General features: G+C 42.1%; 1 protein-coding gene across 13 annotated transcripts in view; it reads left to right on the forward strand.

Moving 5' to 3' along the window:
- plppr2a (phospholipid phosphatase related 2a) overlaps window positions 1-15,278 on the forward strand; it is a 167,508-nt gene extending 152,230 nt beyond the window's left edge. For 9 of the 13 annotated variants that reach the window (XM_071474576.1, XM_071474578.1, XM_071474580.1 and 6 more), the window contains 5 exons: window positions 10,085-10,205; window positions 10,803-11,053; window positions 12,123-12,299; window positions 12,469-12,596; window positions 13,636-15,278. In XM_071474576.1, coding sequence (XP_071330677.1) covers window positions 10,085-10,205; window positions 10,803-11,053; window positions 12,123-12,299; window positions 12,469-12,596; window positions 13,636-13,744 — 786 coding nt within the window. In that variant the 3' untranslated portion in view covers window positions 13,745-15,278. Of the gene's footprint in view, window positions 1-10,084; window positions 10,206-10,802; window positions 11,054-12,122; window positions 12,300-12,468; window positions 12,613-13,379; window positions 13,576-13,635 lie in introns of those variants that run through there. The other 4 variants (XR_011689743.1, XM_071474585.1, XM_071474584.1 and 1 more) reach the window with 4 other exon arrangements.
- Window positions 15,279-17,516: the final 2,238 nt, after the last annotated feature.

Genomic DNA, 17,516 nt, shown 5'->3' on the forward strand with positions numbered 1-17,516 from the left:
GGGCAGGGAAACTGAGAAAATGAGGAAAACATCTGATAGATAAAAAAAAACAAGAGAAGAGATGAAATCACAGCTCAGAGAGAGAGAAAACCCTTAGAGAGACTGATAGGGATTCTATTCATGGAAGGAGAGGTACGAGTTGTTTTCTTCTCCGTACACCAGAGATGCTGTATTTGCTCCACCTATCTGTGCTGCTGATATCCATACAGAAGTATAATTTACCGCAGTCTGCACTGTTCCCATGCTGCCTGGAACACAATCACAGTTCTCATCTAACTGCTCATGATGATAATCCTACCAAAGCCAGCACAGGATTGCATCACCATACCATTTTGATCATTTGCATCATGAAACAGTCTCCTCCTTCCATTTGTCACCTTTTCTTTTCCCTGTCACCTTAACCGCTTCCTCTCTTTTACGCTCTCTGTAGTTCGCTTTGCAGTTGAGCTGCCTGCTCCATGTGCCGCTTTCCTGGCGGGCCCGAGGCGGTTGTTGCATCAACCTGATTGGTTATGCACTGAATGGAGCGAGAGATATAGAAAGAGACAGAGAGAGAGAGTGTTTATGCCCTCCTGTTGCCTATGTAGTGGTTTTGGCAGGAGTCACCCATTCCTGTGAAATGAGATTAGGGTGAACAGCGGTTGTCATTTCTGCTTCTTAGCTTTGATCCATTTTTCAGTCAGGCAGAGAGTAGAGACACCTGAGGGGTCCTGCGTAGCTGGTGGACTGCCATGCTACGCTCAGCCCCTCAGAGATCTCTGATGAATGCCAATGCCCAATCTGCGTTCACAACAGGGGTGTGTCCCCGCTCGCCGCCCTCCGTTCTTACATCTCTGCATGTGGTCACTGGACCAAATCTGTCCTTTTCTGTGTGTCACTGTGAGCAACTGAGCCACAGTCCCCCTGAGCCCTCTGCAGAAAATGATCAAGAGGCAACAACACGGGAGGAGGCACGAGTTCAGTAATGAATGAAGATGGTTAAACAGATGAATGAAGAGGTGTGTCACCTGAAGGTTTCCCCATGATTTTGAAATTTTTACTCTATGAAAATATATTGCTAATATTCCAGGAAAACCAGGACTTCTCCTTAAAAATTAAGTTTAGTTTTAAACACAGACTTGCAGTTAATTAATCGTAACATGTTTATCATAATTTCCTGACGTTATTCTTCCATGTTCATTAGATTATGTGGGAATTTTGAAGCAGGATGGAGGTTGTGATGCATCCCCACAGGGGAGAGAGAGATTTACTGTGTGAGGTGAAGGGAACAGGTGCATGCAGGTGTAGCACAAACAACAGGAAGTGGTTTTCTTTGCCCTGAGGATCTGTCCTGCTCAACAACACGGTCGGAGCTGCAGCTGTGATGAGCACGGAGGCAGGAAAGGTACTTTAAGGCCCTCATCACCAAATTGCTGCAATTGGCATAGAAATTCACTCTCCTCCTCAGAGTCATAACATGATACACGTACTTGACTGTCATTATCTCCAGTGTCCATCGTGACGAAACATCCATAAATCTGCTTAGTCTTCCTCAGTGTCAAGATAATGCAGTGATAAAATTGATATTTCCATTAATTCCTCCACCAGCTACAGTACTGGGTTGTCCTTAACCTAATGTAATACATTTGTAATCTGTTTTTATCACAGCATGTGGCCACACTTATAGCCCTGACCTGTCGTTACTGTGTGCAGCAGGGGTGAAATAATAAGTGCTGCATATGGCTGCTTCAGTCTGTTGTTTCTGTAGTTTGAAGCATGAGAGCAGTGTTTGTGGATGTAAAGTTACATCAGGACAAACTTCTGTTGAATGCTGCTTGGCACTCTGATTCGGGGACGGCGGCCTTCATGTCTAATTACAGCAATAACTAATACCTATTTATTTTCTTCTTTTCGCTGGGAGCAAGGTGAGAAGATTGATACGACTCTCATTTCCGTACAGTCAACCGGCAGCTTGCTTTACACTGCATAACAACAGGAAACAGAGGTAAAAGTTTCCCTGTGTCTAACTAAGTTCACACATACCACATAGACTTACACTTTATGTCCTGTGTTTAATCTGTGCAGCCATGGAAGAGAAGAGAGGCTACATATATTTCTAGGCCATGCACAACAGTGAGTCTGATACCAATGTGATACAATGATAATATCACTGGATTACATGCTGCAGCATTTCCTGTGAATCCCTCATGCATATGAAGGCGAGTTGAGTCCTGTGCCACGAACACTGACTCCGCCACTGACAATGAGAAGTACCATAGAGGGAGCTAATTACAGGATGTCTGCTGCAGAAATAATGCAGATTATTAATAGAATCAAAGACTGGGTTTGATTTCATCAAGGATTCAAGGATTATAATAACTTTAATGACCTTTGCAGAAGGTGTCTGTGATCTGTACATGTGATCTTCAGTCACCAACAAAAAGGTGAACACAGACCCAGCAGACACAGGCTAAAACCTGTGTCTGATTCATGTTATTGGGAAAAGAGAAAAGAGATTGTGGAAAGATTGTTGGTACATCCTTCAGGTGACCCTGTGGTAAGTAGGATGGGACAAAATCGATCATGGCGTGCAAATGATGTAACAGGACAAAGAGGGAGGTAAGAGAAGGAAAAACAGATACACAGTGAGACATAAAACAGCTCACAGTCCCACTGATGCTGCTTTTTGAGGAATGTAACAGAGCAGATTTGGAAAACGGGGGCATGAAATTGAACTGGATAAAAATGGAAGGGGAAAGACAAAGAATATATAACCTACTTTTCCTTCCAGTGGGAAAAACACAATGAAAGGTGAAAGAGAAAAAGAGAGATAGGAAAGAAAGGGTGGGGGGTGGGGGGGGGGGGGGGTGGCATTAGTGATGCTGCAGCACAATGATTAAGAGGTTTTGTTTCTGTAAGATGGAATAAATCTACGCTCTTTAGTGCATACAGTAACAATATCACACTACAAACAAGTGTTTGGGCTCCTGATCCTCAGCAGGCTAACAATGGTTATGATGTGCAATCACACTGTGATGTGTATGCATGAGCGGATGAAGGAGTAAGGATTGTGTGAATCGCCCTGTGTTCTTGTGAATGCATTTGTGTTTGCATTTAAGTGCCGTGTGCTCGTCCATCCATGAACGCGATCATGTTCTTCCCTTGGTCGACGTTCTTCATCATGTCAGTGGATTGAAGTGGATGCTGCTGCCTGTCTTCTGTCTGTGCTCTCACCTGCTCCACACAGTCAAAACCCTGGTGTGACGGTGATGCTCTCAGACAGGTGCAGCATCTTTCGTATCATCCATTAGCCCGGATCTCACATGTACACAGCATTGCAGAGATTGAGGTTGCAGCAGATGATGACAGATAATGGGACGCCAGTGACAGCTAGGCATCTCTTTGTACTTTCCACATGAATAACTTCCCTGGTCTTGTCAGAAACATTAGGTCTTATGGCTGCAGAGCTGCGTTTCACAGAAAAGAGTCGGCACTTGGTCCGTACAATACAAGACCTGCAGCGCACTTTCATTAGGCTAGATGTGAGAGAATCTCACTACAAAGGGTTTCTGCTAAATAATTCATTTATGAGTGATCATCTTTCGTGCCTTTTAAAGTTTAGCAGTCATTACGTAAGACTGCTGAGAGACAGGAGGGATTTCACACAAAAGCTCTGATGGTGGAAACCAAGAACTCCTTTTTTCTTTAATGGGATATTAAAATCACTTCACCTCCATCTGGCTCTCCTCTTTGTGATCAAACTAACAACTGCAAATGTAACAGGCTAAAAGGTTTTGAGGCCTTCGACGTACAGGGTCATATGTGTAGCTGCTCTCACATGAGCTCCACTCTGAAGACTTTCCCTCTTTTCTCACAGCAGCGCTCAGCTGGAAAACGGTGATGATCATGACATTTGGGTAAAAATCTATTGACAGTTGTAGAGTTGTTTGTTTATTTTGCCAGCCAACTCTTTATATATATATATATATATATATATATATATATATATATATATATATATATATATATATATATATTTTTTTTTTTTTAATTTTTTCCTCCAGCCTTTAGCTTATTTAGTCTTCAATATTTAATGTTAGAAATACTTAATATTTTAAACTGTGTTTTTAGAGGCTATAAGACTTTGAATCTCCACAGTTGCCAATAAACTATGAAGGACACTGTAAACTTTTAAAAGATGTGGGTTAACTTTAAGGATTAGGATTTATATAAGAACCTACAGTAGTCTAAGTGCTTCTTGCAGCATTAGTCCATTTTATGTAATGGCTCAGAGTGGAGCAAACGTTGCATTCCCCTCTGTTTCCATCTGTTGCCTTCTGTTTGTTTTGTTTTTTCATCACTAACACGGGCTGAACAGTGTCAGTTGCTATTTGCAGAAGGGAATACTAATGGAGACAATCTGCGTCTCGCTGCTCTGCTGCAGTGCCATCGCTCAGGCAGATTCCGAGATGCTTGATTTGTCCCTCACAGCGTTATTGACATCATTACCACATGAGGATCACACGACAGCTTGTTTGTCTCCTGCATCCTCCCCTGTCTCTTGAATAACTCGCTGCTTCAGACGGTCTTCCAAATATAGGAAAGCTGCTTGTACACAGTAATAATTCTTTTCTCCAGCATCTCAGTGTGCACATCCACTGTGGAATGAATTATTTATAAAATTTTAATATAATAATGAATAATAAATGTATTTATTTATTGAAAATTTTTAATTCCTCCTCTTCTTCCTCTTTAATAGTGCTCCTCTAATCGCTCCTGCTCCCTTCGTTCCCCCACTCCCACCCTCCTTTGTCATCTCCACGATCCTCTTCATTCATCTCATTGCTCTGAGTAAAACATCCCTGCTTATTGTCTTCCGATGGACCTGCACTCATAAAAAGGGCCAGTCTGAATGCACACTCACATTTGACTAATACTTGCTGACACAAATGGAGATCTCATTACTTACACACACAGAGCAGAATCCTTGTGCGGACAAAAAGAGGAAGAGTTAATCATATCTTGTGTCTGTATTAATGTTTCATTCCTTCACTCGTCCCTTGTTCTGCACTGAAATCATGCATGTAAGTATGCATGTAATACACTGTCCTTGTCCACATTCACTTTTTTTTTCCGCCAATCTTGAAGCTCACCCTGCAGTGACACAGCATTATAGCTGAAATCATTGTCTGACCTGGAATGACATGTCTCTGGATGCATCTGCATCGTCAGTGTGTGTAGACTGGACGAGCAGTTTAATTTCGAGGAATCATAATCCGCTCGTCCCTAAACTGCAGTGACAGCGCCGTCATATTTCACTGTGAATCCTTGAGGGGGCAGCCGGGGCAGAGGCATGGAGCCCGAGCACATCCCACTGCAGTGGAGAGAGATCATTTAGAAATGCTGGTTCAAATAATGCGCTACATTATTCACACGCACGCCATTCGCGCATGAATAATTAATTCCTGCAGTATTACCCTAACCATATCACCTTTCTACCTTCCCCACACTGTTCTTCTCTTGGTTCCTTACTCTGAGTTTTCCTGCTGTGTCCTCCTGCTCTCACCTTTTTTAATCCTTCATAAACCCTCCTACTCTTATCACCTAGGGCAGAAGAATGGGGGTCCATGGAGCTCTAAGTTTGTGTAGTTTTCAGCAGAGTGGCGTCTGCAGGTCTTTTGTCCCAGCACCAAGCGGAGGGTTAGAGCACGCTGTAAAAATGGAAACTTCATCAGGATTACAAGTGGATACAGCTGAATTAATGATCAGCATTTAAAGACAAGACTCAGTGAACAAACAAAGCCGTTTCTCTTGCTTCAATACAAGTGAGTGAGCTCTAGTAGTTAATCATCTTTATGCAATTTAATACAAAGGAACACAGTTCTGTTTACTTGTAAAATGTGGGAAGACCAACTTTCAGACTTCACTGTATGTCTATTTAATACTCTTTTACACTGTAAATCTTTATCATCAATCAAATTAAATTTACTAATTTTTTATCATCAAATCAGTGTAGATGAATCGTTTTGTTAGTGTCAAATCAGATCTAGTTATATTGGACAAATGTAATTTGAACTCATGAGAAACATTATTATCGTTATCATCATTACGTTCCACCATGTGTTGTATTTGTTTCAGAAAATTCAGATTTTTTTCTTATTTCAGGTATGTTTCATTTTTATGTTTGATGTATCTGTTTATGAGTCATGTGATCTTCTCTCTAAAGGAGCTGTTTATAAGTTTTGCTAAGGCTACATAGCTAACATTAGCATTAACAGCTGTTTACTTGCCAGTCTAGTAGAAACATTGTGAGTGGAAAGTGGTGCCAGTGTTATGTTTTCTTCTTCTTAAGCATGCTAACCAGCTAGCCCCAGCCCTTCTCATCACCTCCCAATAGCGGCTCACTGTAGCCTCCAATCTACCCTGAGGATGTAGCGCTACTCAGACCTCTTGACCTCTTGTATTATAAAAACAATGATGTCGTGAAGATCTTATCAAGCTACAATCACCAACACCTGCTCCTGACAAAAAAAACACGTCCGGCACCAGAGAAAACTTACAAATAGCCCCTTTAAACAAAATAAGAACTATGTGAACCATAAGGAAGATACGTTTTCTAATCCATATGTAGTGTTACAGACAGCACTGACTCTGAGTTGAATGTATAATTAGCAAAATATGAATCAGTTAAATCAAGTTAAAGAAATAACCAGAAAGTTTTTTTGTAATCATTATTACTTCCTTTCTTGCCAACTGTTGGAAAAAAGGATTGATACCACTGATGTGTCTCTACAGTAAATATGAAGCTGTTGCCTGTAGCTGGTTAGCTTAGCTTAGCACAAAGACTGTAAACACAGGGAAACAGCTAGCCTGGCTCTGCCTGAAGGCAACAAAATCCACAACTGAAAGCAACCTATACGAGCAACTAAATTTGATCAACTGCCAGCTTCTCAGTCACGTTGATTGTGGTGGTTGGACAATAGGAAGGCACTGTTTTTAGAGAGTAAATCAAACTGAAACTGTAATAGTGGAGGTGGGGTAGTTGATTTTGAAAGGTTTAGGGGACTTTATTTCTGACTCTCTAAAGAGTCCTTTTACAGATGCACATATAAAGCATTCACTGTGAATAACAGTAGTCTACAAAAAGGACTCGTGGGGCAGTAGTGTATGCTTCCAAAAAGGCCTACCACCCACTGCTTTACAGCTTAGCCCAAGGCAAAGTGTTGAAGAGCACTTGTCCATGAATGACAGCACACTACCATTATCTCACATTTTGTGGTATACACATGTTCAGACCCTCCACACACCAGCAGTCCCCATAGAAACAGCTACCGTGTGTCTTTTAATTGCTCCATAAATGGTTGTCCACAGTGTGACTGTGCCCCTAACGTCTCTGATTTGAAGCTACTGATTAAACCCCCTCTGCTTTGATTTCATGCTCGTATTAGTGTTTAGAGGGTTGCCATGGCACACCCACCAGTGTCCTGTTTCACTAATGGAAGAAAGCCCTCGGCTGGGCACGCACTTCACAGCACTGCTGCACCGACTGGGCCCATGCATGTTATTAACTCATTTGACTTGGCTGGACCCACTTGGAAGTGCTTAGAAGCACAAGACTTAACTGAAACATGATCACGATCATTTTTCATCTCTCTTTGTCTCTCTCCTGCTCTGTCTTTCTTTCACACTGTAGTTCTTTCATTTCACTCTTCAGACAGCAGTGCTTCTGACATTGTCGCTGTACGGGATAAATAGGGGGATTATGTTAAATGTGGAAGGAGGAACAATGAGGTTGATGGGTTTGTGGAACGCGGTCAGTGTTAAAGTGGGTTCCACTTCTGTCAGAGCAGAGCATGGAAATTGTCAGGGCGATTTAAGTTAAGCTGATCTCTGTCATAGATGGATATTCAATGAGAGAGCTAAGTTTTAGTCGGTGCCAGCATCTGAGTGCTGAGTGCTGTAGGCTCTCATACAGATGAGTCTCACAGTTGCAGTCCATTAAGGGATCATCAGGCTGGAGAGGCGCTGCTGTTCAGACTCACAGGGACTGAACTGAGCACAACAACCTGACTGAAACGCCTGCCACAGGCCTGATGCTCCTCACAAAGAAAACAATAAAACTGTGAGCACCCAGGAACAATTGCTGCTATTTTTGATCACAGAAACCTGCAGACTGTATTGAGTATACATCTCTATCCTTCCACAGCCAGGGAGTCCATACTTACAGATGATTAAGGTGTCTAATTAGATCCATTTTCACCATGAGCTCTGAAATAATTTGTCATGTTAAGAGCTATGAGATGGACAGAGTCAGTCATGGTCACCTTCATATTTGTAGTTGTAGTCAGAGTCTGTGTACAGCTGCATACTATTAGAAGTTAAAAATAAAACATTTATTGTTCTCCCCCTAATGTGAGCAATGTGTGGACCATACCTGATGGTCTCTAATCAGTATTTTGAGTTATTTTTATGTGACACCAGCCTCATTTCAGTACTGTTCATTCCTACCTGTAGCATTAATATTAATTGCAGCCATAAACTTAAAAGATCTTGAATGTATTATTATTATTATTATGTTTTTTAATAAATGTACCATTAATAATTAGCATTAAGAGAAGAACCACCTGCTACAGACGTTCATTTCCTAGGTAGCAGTGTTTGTGGGAAGCCAGTGAGGGATCACTTGTGATTTCCTGGCTAATCAGAGTAGCTGAACAGAGGAGGGTGGGATCTGATGTGATAGTATGAACCAGAAGCCTTTATTCACTTTGGTTATAATGACATTTTACACATGAATTTAATTGGTAATTTCTGGGAATGTGGTAAATTTTCAAACTCTCCTTTTAATTATTTTAATGTGGAAATTTGCAAATGTTAAAATTATAACACAGGTGAAGTTCGTCATCCAACTTTGACCCACCATATATATGATGCATGTGTGCAAAAGGTTTTTCTATGCACTGATTATCATGAACAATATGGATGTGCTCACTTTTGGTTTTGCCTCTTATTACATGGATTAGATGTTGTGGAAAACCAGGGGAGATGTTTGCAACCTGTCTGATTGTTCATGTATCTTACCTTGTTCGACCCTGTAGACACTCATCACCATGACAATGCTAACATGCTGATATTTAGCAGTTTTAATATTAAAGGAGCTAATTGTAAGTTTTGCTATTGCTACATAGCTAACGTTGGCATTAACATATGTTTTGCTTTGCATCTTCTTCCATCACGTCTTATCCTCTCCTTCAGTTAGCATGCTAACCATCTAGCCGCAGCCTGGTCAGACTTTCCAATACAGAGTTACTGTAGTATCCAGTCTGCCCTGACAAAGTAGCTAATCACAGGACATATTATAACCTCTTATATTGTAAACATAACAAGGGGTGATGGACTTAGCAAGACTGTTAATGCTAACATTAGCTATGTAGCAGTTGCGAAACATACAAGTAGCTCTTTTCACCTTATTCACCATTTTATTTTAACATGTTAGCATGCTAACATTTGGTAATTAGCACTACACATAAAGCACAGCACAAAGTAAGCAATCAAAAAATCTGTGACAGTGGCATTACAGTTCACCCTCACGGCTAAATTGCGGTGGTGGTGATGGTGGTGCTGATAAGAGGTTAGGGGATCAGCAAAGTCAGCAGGAGTCATCTTCAGAGGACCAAGAATGTCTGTAAAAATTTAATGTCAATCCATCCACTACTTGTTGAGATAATTCAGTCTTGACGGCAGTGGTGGGCCGCAAAACCAACATTGCAATCCCTCAAGCCACGCTGCTAACATGGCTAAGAATGCAAAAAAAAACAACAGGTTGATAAAAACTGTCCTGTGGCAATAAGGTGAGCAACTGGGATCTTCAACTCGTTTCTACTAGTGTATCACCTTGTTGCTGCAGTTACATCTGTCATTAATTGAGCGGCTGAATATCTAACAGCTTTATTTATTGCTGTATTGAGGCTGAGTATGACCTTCGACATCTCTTTGCTAGGGTGTGGCTAAGTGTTTTTGCAGTGGTGAGACCATAACCCCAATACAGCCATGAAATGGTACTGTACGTATGTATAAAATGAATGTGTTTGCTCTGTGTGCACAGATTCTTGTCGGAGAGCTGTGTGCCTTCTTCACCAAGGCAGAGGGGACCCAGGAGAAGACTATTGTCACTGCAGACTGCTGCTACTTCAACCCCCTACTGAGACGCATAATACGCTTCCTCGGTGAGCATGCCGGTTTATATTACACAGCCTCTCTGCTCTTTACAGGCCTGTGAAAGGGCATTTTTGTGTCTCTGTTGTCAGGAAGAGTGAAAGACAAAATGAAAAAGATCAAAACAACATGAAAGAAAAGGTCGACTTGTAAGAACGTGACCTGCTACACTTCAGCGTTTATACATGCAGCTGTTAATTGGATAATAAACTGCGATATAATCCTTGAGGTAAGATATTCAGGATCATGGCGGGAAGATACTTATGAATATTAAACAGTCTGCAAATTAGCATCTTAAGCTGAATCAGCTGAGGTGAAGGCTTCTTTGGCGATTTCAAACCTCAGGTGATAATAATGTGTTGAAGCTATTTTAAGAGGAAAAGCTCATTATCACCTGTTTAATATCATGGTGCTGTTACGTGTTTTGATATCACTCTCTGTGATAAGTGTGATATGCTTTTCTTCATCTTCTGACATATGTTTGAAATTTTCTCTCCCATTTTACTCTGCTTTTTATTATTTATTTATTTTACGCAATGTATCTGTCACCTTTCCCATAATTTTCCCACCCACTAACCATCTCCCCTTCATACTTGTATCCAACCCAGGTGTCTATGCCTTCGGCCTGTTCACCACCACCATCTTCGCAAATGCCGGCCAGGTAGTTACAGGAAACCAGACGCCTCACTTCCTGTCCGCCTGCCGACCGAACTACACAGCGTTAGGCTGCCAGTCCACCATGCAGTACATCACAGAGCGCCGCGCCTGCACAGGCAACCCACTGATCGTCATGTCTGCGCGCAAATCCTTCCCGTCCAAGGATGCAGCGCTCAGCGTCTACTCTGCAGTGTACACAGTGGTAGGCTGGAGCATGCTGGACCAGATACTTTGTGATTCTGTAAACACAACCAACTGAAACACTGCTTACTTCTCCTCTAGTGATTATTTGTTTTTATTTTTACTTTATTCCATGGGACTTGCTGAGAATCCACAAATTTAAAGGGGTATTTTAGGATTTTGAGAAATATGTTAATTTGGTCATTTCTTACTAAAAGTTAGATAAAAAGTTTAATACCACTGTCGTGTGAGTACAGTAATGTGAAACTACCACCAGCTTAGTTTAGCACCAAAACTGGAAACATGAGGAAGATGCTAACAGGTCACAAAATCTAAGCTAAGGCTCACTAATTAACATGTCCTATCTTTTTTTATTAAATTCACACAAAAAATGAATGAACTGAACAAATGTGTTAAACAGGGTGGTGTAACACATTCAGACTGCAGTAGGATTTTCTCATTAAACTTAAGGCAAACTTCCCAAAATGTTTTTTTTTTTTTTCTTTTAAAGTGAACAAAAGTGTTGATTTTGCTCAAGTGGACTGAAAGATTTTGAAAAATGAAGCAGTGTCACACAGCCAATATTTGAGCCCCACATATTGTCTCTGCTTATTCAAATTACCTTAAATAACACTAGCTAGGTGTGCATGGTCACTGGGTGGGAAATATTCTCAGTGCAGTGGAATTAATGATTCATAAAGAATTGAAAATTCTTAAGATGTGTTCAGACTGAACGCAAACCAGATTTTCACTTTGCATTATTCACTGCTGAAGTGTTTTTGCAGCCTGTGTTTATTTGCCCCAAACATGTTGTATGCTGTTTCACCCTCTCTAAAGTTTATGTTCAGTCTGAACACACCTTAAAAGAACTCATCCTAGCAGTTGTAAACCTACTGTCCTTTAATGAGGTAATTTTCAGTCTTGTTAATCTCTAACCAGCCAGTAAAGGAATAAATTCTGTTTTCTACACTTCATTACCTGTTCATGAAAAACCTAGTCCGGTTGTAATGACACATACATGCTTGTGTGTCCTGCGTGGCTTCCTGTGTTTGTTGTACCCTACTGTGCGTGCCTTCTACACCTCTCTGCAGATGTACGTGACACTGGTGTTCAAGACCAAAGGCACGCGGCTGACCAAGCCCACCATCAGCCTCACCCTGCTCTGTCTGGCCATACTGGTGGGCGTGGTCAGGGTGGCTGAATACCGCAACCACTGGGCTGACGTCCTGGCTGGGTTCTTCACCGGGGGAGCCATCGCGGTGTTTTTGGTGAGAACAGACAAGCTCTCTAAAGTCTGGAAAAAATAACCCTGAGTGTTAGCCTTAACTCTGCTAGCTTAATGGCTCCCACAGGGGGGATGTTCTGTGAGCCCACACATTAATACAGCCAGCTAGTTTCAGCTCCTCTCTAACTCTACCTCCTGCTCTCTATCTCCAGGTGACTTGTGTGATTAACAGCTTCCAGCAGCTGCAGCCCAGTCTTCCTCCGCCGCGATCCCAACGTCCCGAGTCTGTGCTGGGCATGCCCATGGTGACGCTTCCCTGTGTGGAGAGTCCACTCGAAAAGTTAAGTGGTCCTCAGGTAAGGGGCGGGGGTGGGCATGAGGCACGGCTGCGCTCACAAAAGAGGGGCAGAGATACACACCCCTTGTCTCTTACCTGAGTCCGTTGTCCTCCTCCTTTTTCCCCCAAAAAGAACAAATCCCCAGACATGCATGCTCCAACCCCCACCTGCACCCCCCAGTCCCAACAAAAACACCCAAGTGAATCCTTTAAATCTCAGCGCACGCAGGCCTTGTTATAGGCCGATAAGAACGCAGCTGAGATCCGTTGTACTTGTGTGAAATGAGCTGTGGTTATATCCAACCAGAGGATTGAACGAAGACTAGTGCGAGTGTTTGCTTTAGAATGAGGCGCAACCCTACTCTACTAAACACTACACTGTTACTCTTTTCCTTGTTATCGGGGATTCAGAGAGTCACTTAATCTCTTTGAGGTGAGTCAGCAGTTTGGCTGACACACTTGAGGTGTAATTTACTATTTGGATATGAGGCAAAGCAGATGGCTGGAGGAAAACTATGAATTCAGCTGCGGCTTAAAAGAAATAATAGGAAGACTGTGGAGGTCCCCTCAAGTAATGTCTTCTCTTCAACAGTGCTGCATTTAAAAGAGGTTATCTCAGCAGCTGGGTAGCATGAGTCCACGTCCAAGTATTTAGGAAGATGTCTTGCGTTGCGCCCTCTGTGATCTGTCACTGTCACTAACCCTCACCTGACTGCCTCTTTTCCTCTGTCTCCCACCTTGCCTCTCTCCTCTCAATCTGCTCCCTTGTCCCTCACTCTCCTCCAGCACCCTGCACTCACCTCCTCCTCCCCACTTTACAACACCTACGTCCAGCCATTCTGAACAACTTTAAACCCTTCCTGCCCGCCATTGTCACTCCTCACTACCTCTGTCATCCGTTGCCTTATTTCTGTTTCCTCCTCCTTCTCGCCTCCTCATCCCGTGCATTGCTCTTGATTATTCTTTTCTTCACTTTTCTCTTTTCCTTCGCCTTCTCTCTGCCCCGTCCTCTCTCTTTCTCACTCCTCTCTTTCCCCTGCAGACTCCGCGGGGATCTCCGTTCACCGAGATCACATGACCATCAGCCCTATCGGTTCCCCGCCACCCCCGATGTCCTCATACCGTCTCGCTCCATTTCCAGCGAAGTCTAGACCAGTCGGAGCAGCACTCGCCGCACTGTGCCGCCCATCCGGCTGGGCGGTACACAACGCTGCACCGCTCCTATTCCACACAGGTCTAGACCTCTCCTAACACACAAAATACAACACACAGGCACACACACACACACTCACACACACACACACCAACCATCCTGTTGCCCTCTCAAACCCTGGGGAACCGATAGGCAAACTCTACAAAGACTTTCTCTTTGCTGGACACCCAGTAAAGTAAAACGCTGAACATTCAGTACAGAGTCAGGTACATATTTTTTTTTCCATGTCGAATATTTAAATTGAAGACTTTTTTTTTTTAATAAACTATCGTGTGAAGTTCACTTTCATCTTCAGTGGCGTGCTCTATGAGGACAAACGCATCAAACTGTGACCACTGAGAATGTCCACCAGTTTTTAGTTTTTTTTTTCCACAACTGTATGAATGAGTTTTCACCCATTTGAAGGAGGCACATGTTGAAAGTTAAACGTGATGGCGGACCCCCTGTCCGACCCCCTGGACAGAGCTTTGATGTGTGCTGCCGGGAGGTCGCCACGTTGGACCAAAGAAACCTGCTGAAGGATATGTGTGCTGCTGAGATTTACCTGTAAAAACATCCTTTTAGCAAGCCATACACACACACACACACACACACATACACACACACTCTCTACGTCTCGTCTCTATCTCTCACCCTCTCTCCTTATCTTGTCCCATTCATGCACACACAACCTCACACACACACACACACACACACACACACACATACACACACACACATACACACTGTAGTCTGAGTAGCAGTGCCCCAGTCAGCTCCGCATGAGGTTTACTCAGATCAAAGGATTCATTTCATATCTCTCAGCAGAAGCACCAGACAAAAGCAAACAGGATGAAAGTGCAGACATCTTCACTTGGCTATCTTCTTTATGTTTTTTTCTCTCAGATGGTTGCAACTTCGCCAAAACCTGATGTGAAAGACAAACACATTTGATAAGACAAAAGCCAAGGTCCCAACTGCAGGTGGCACAACAGTGAGCCAAATAAAGTGCATCACATTCAGGAGCAAATATTTGTTTGTTGTATTCTTTTGAGCCTTCATACAAAACACTGTCTGTGACGCCGACAGACTCACTCTGGAACGGCCTCATTTATCCTGAACTGGAATTTGGAAAAGATTTACTATAGTTATGTAATTATTGTGATTCATTTCTTAGATTTTATTCATAGATTTATCTATTGACATGTACATACGATGTGGTTGCCATAAGCGCTACACATGGCGTAACAGTTTTGCTGATTTTGATTTGCACACTCCCTCCAATCCATGTTTTTACTCACCCTACCTCCTTCTTTGTCTCCAAACACATCTTTTTACAACTTCTGTTTCGCTGTCTTTCTCTCTCTGTGGCGTTGGTATCTTGACTATCACTGTGCTGTGAAATGTTTCCCTCTGCTGGACCACACACACATACATGCACACACACACACACACACACACATATACGCACACATGCGCACACAAAAACACACGCAAGAATAAAGACCTGTTTTAAAGAGCACATGCATAGTTAAACATGTTCAAAAGCACACACATGCACAATCACACTTATGTCCCTGACCTAGTTGTTACTGTACATCCCTTCCCCTCCACTTTCTAACAATGAAACTTGTTTGTATGATAATGTACATAGCTCTTTTTTGTATTGAGAGTGTGATTTTTACACAAGCATCACCAACACTTGAGTGTAGAGACTGGAGAAAATCTTGTATTTATTATGATGAAAGAGAACAGTGTGTATGAAGGTGCTGACCCGCTCTGAACAACACTGGACCGGCTGGAAAACGTCCACATGACTCGATCTTTGTATCAAACCACTGTAGTTGCTCACTGGACCAAGGTTAAACTGGGGGAGCTGTTTACTCCCAGTTCAGATACTGTGTGTTCAAGACTTTGCGAACTTGAAAAACACTTTCTGTCTCAAATTCGCATAAACAGTGGACATAGTGGAATTTTCCCGATGTTTTGTTGTCAAATCTACAGACGTGTATGGTTTTATGTCTGGACAGAGTTAAACATGAAAGTCAATAAAGCTAGCATGAGGCGAGCTAACACAATATCAACATATATGTTAATGCAGCATGAAGTGATTCTTTGTGACTACAACTACAACAATGACATATTAATTCATTTTGTGTTTATCTTGTGTTAATCATGCCTGTGTTACATCTGTTCCACCTTAGATCTGATGCCTGTGTGGTTTGGTTGGAAATCTTTGGGTTTCCAAATATCTAGAAAGAAATTTCTTTGTAGGATAGTCTACTGTATGCATGCGTAATTGTTAGCCAACACATTCGCTATGTATGGCTAATGTGTTAGCTAAAAGGTGCCTATTGTCACACCCAGCAGATTACACCTTAGATCTGGCACCTGTGTGGTTTGGTTGGAAATCTATAGAGTTACAAATATCTGGAAAGATGATTTCTTTGTAATAGTCTACTGTATGTGCAACTGTTAGCTTGACCATTAGCCATGACAACTCAAAATTGTAAAAGTTGTCATGGCCAATGTTACTAATGGTTAATGTTACCTTACAGATTAGCCAACTGTTAGAAAATGTTAGTTGACGGTTGTGCATACAGTAGACTGTCTTACAAAGAAATCATCTTTGTTTTGTTTGTGTTCAAGGTAATACGTAATTGTCATGTTTATGGTTTGTTCGCTGACCAAAACAAATCACTTTGTGCTGCTTTAATGTCCATGTTTTGTATTTTTGTTAGCTTGCCCAATGTTAGCTTTGCTGATCATTACAATTTGCTGTGTGAGCTAATGTAAGGCCATGTCTGCAGATTTGACAACAAAAAAAGGAGGACATTATATTCACGTTCACTATTTCTTGAAAAACTTGTGCACACAAGATAGAAAAGTATCATCTTGTGGGACTCCGTAGAAATCCATGAACCAGGAAGCTGTTGACCTTTTTTAATATAGCTTCTTCTAAACCACAACCATGTGGTTACACTTTATGTGCAGGATAGCCATTAAGGGTATGTACTGTGTTACCCTGACATATTACCCAGTGGATGCAGCAAGTTATGTAGTGTGAGAAAGAAGAAGTAGAGATTTACTGAGCATTTTGTACTTGTGAGAAGTTTGATTTCACTGTTTGAGGGAAAAAGATAAAAACTGATATTCTGAGAGCGAGAGCCAGGGCACACATACTGTACCACATACCTACAAAGTTGTGAATTCGACTCAGACTCATGACTTTTACTGCATGACATCTCTTTGCTCCCTCATTGCTTTGTAGTCTTTAATGTCCCAGAGAAGCAGCAGAAATGCCTTAAAATAATCTTAATGGGAAAATGTAATAAACGTACCTTCAAAACAGTGACAGCCTGTAACTCTAGGTACAAGTGCAAGTTTCTCATTTGTGCAAAACCTCAGTAACTCTTCACCAATGCAGTCAGTCAGCATCTGAGTCAGTGTTCACTGTGTGAGCGCTGCCGTAGTACAAGAAATTCATGAATGGGATACAAACAAATAACCACCAACAGCAAAACAGCCTCCAGAAAGAGCCAGATTCTCCTCAGATCAGAGTATGCTCTCCTTCGGTTCAGCTGTCAACACCATAGCTTTACTTTCCTGTAAAGTCTAGTAACTCATGTTTTAAATCAAAGAACAAACACGCCGCAGATGACTGACAAGCCAATGAAAAGCACCGATCTCCTTCAGATCTGCAACTCTGAGAGAGAAAACACAATTCCTTT

This window comes from Trachinotus anak, unplaced genomic scaffold (assembly GCF_046630095.1).
Source record: "Trachinotus anak isolate AG129_WGS33_773 ecotype Australia unplaced genomic scaffold, CSIRO_AGI_Tana_v1 ptg000003l, whole genome shotgun sequence".
Taxonomy (NCBI): domain Eukaryota; kingdom Metazoa; phylum Chordata; class Actinopteri; order Carangiformes; family Carangidae; genus Trachinotus; species Trachinotus anak.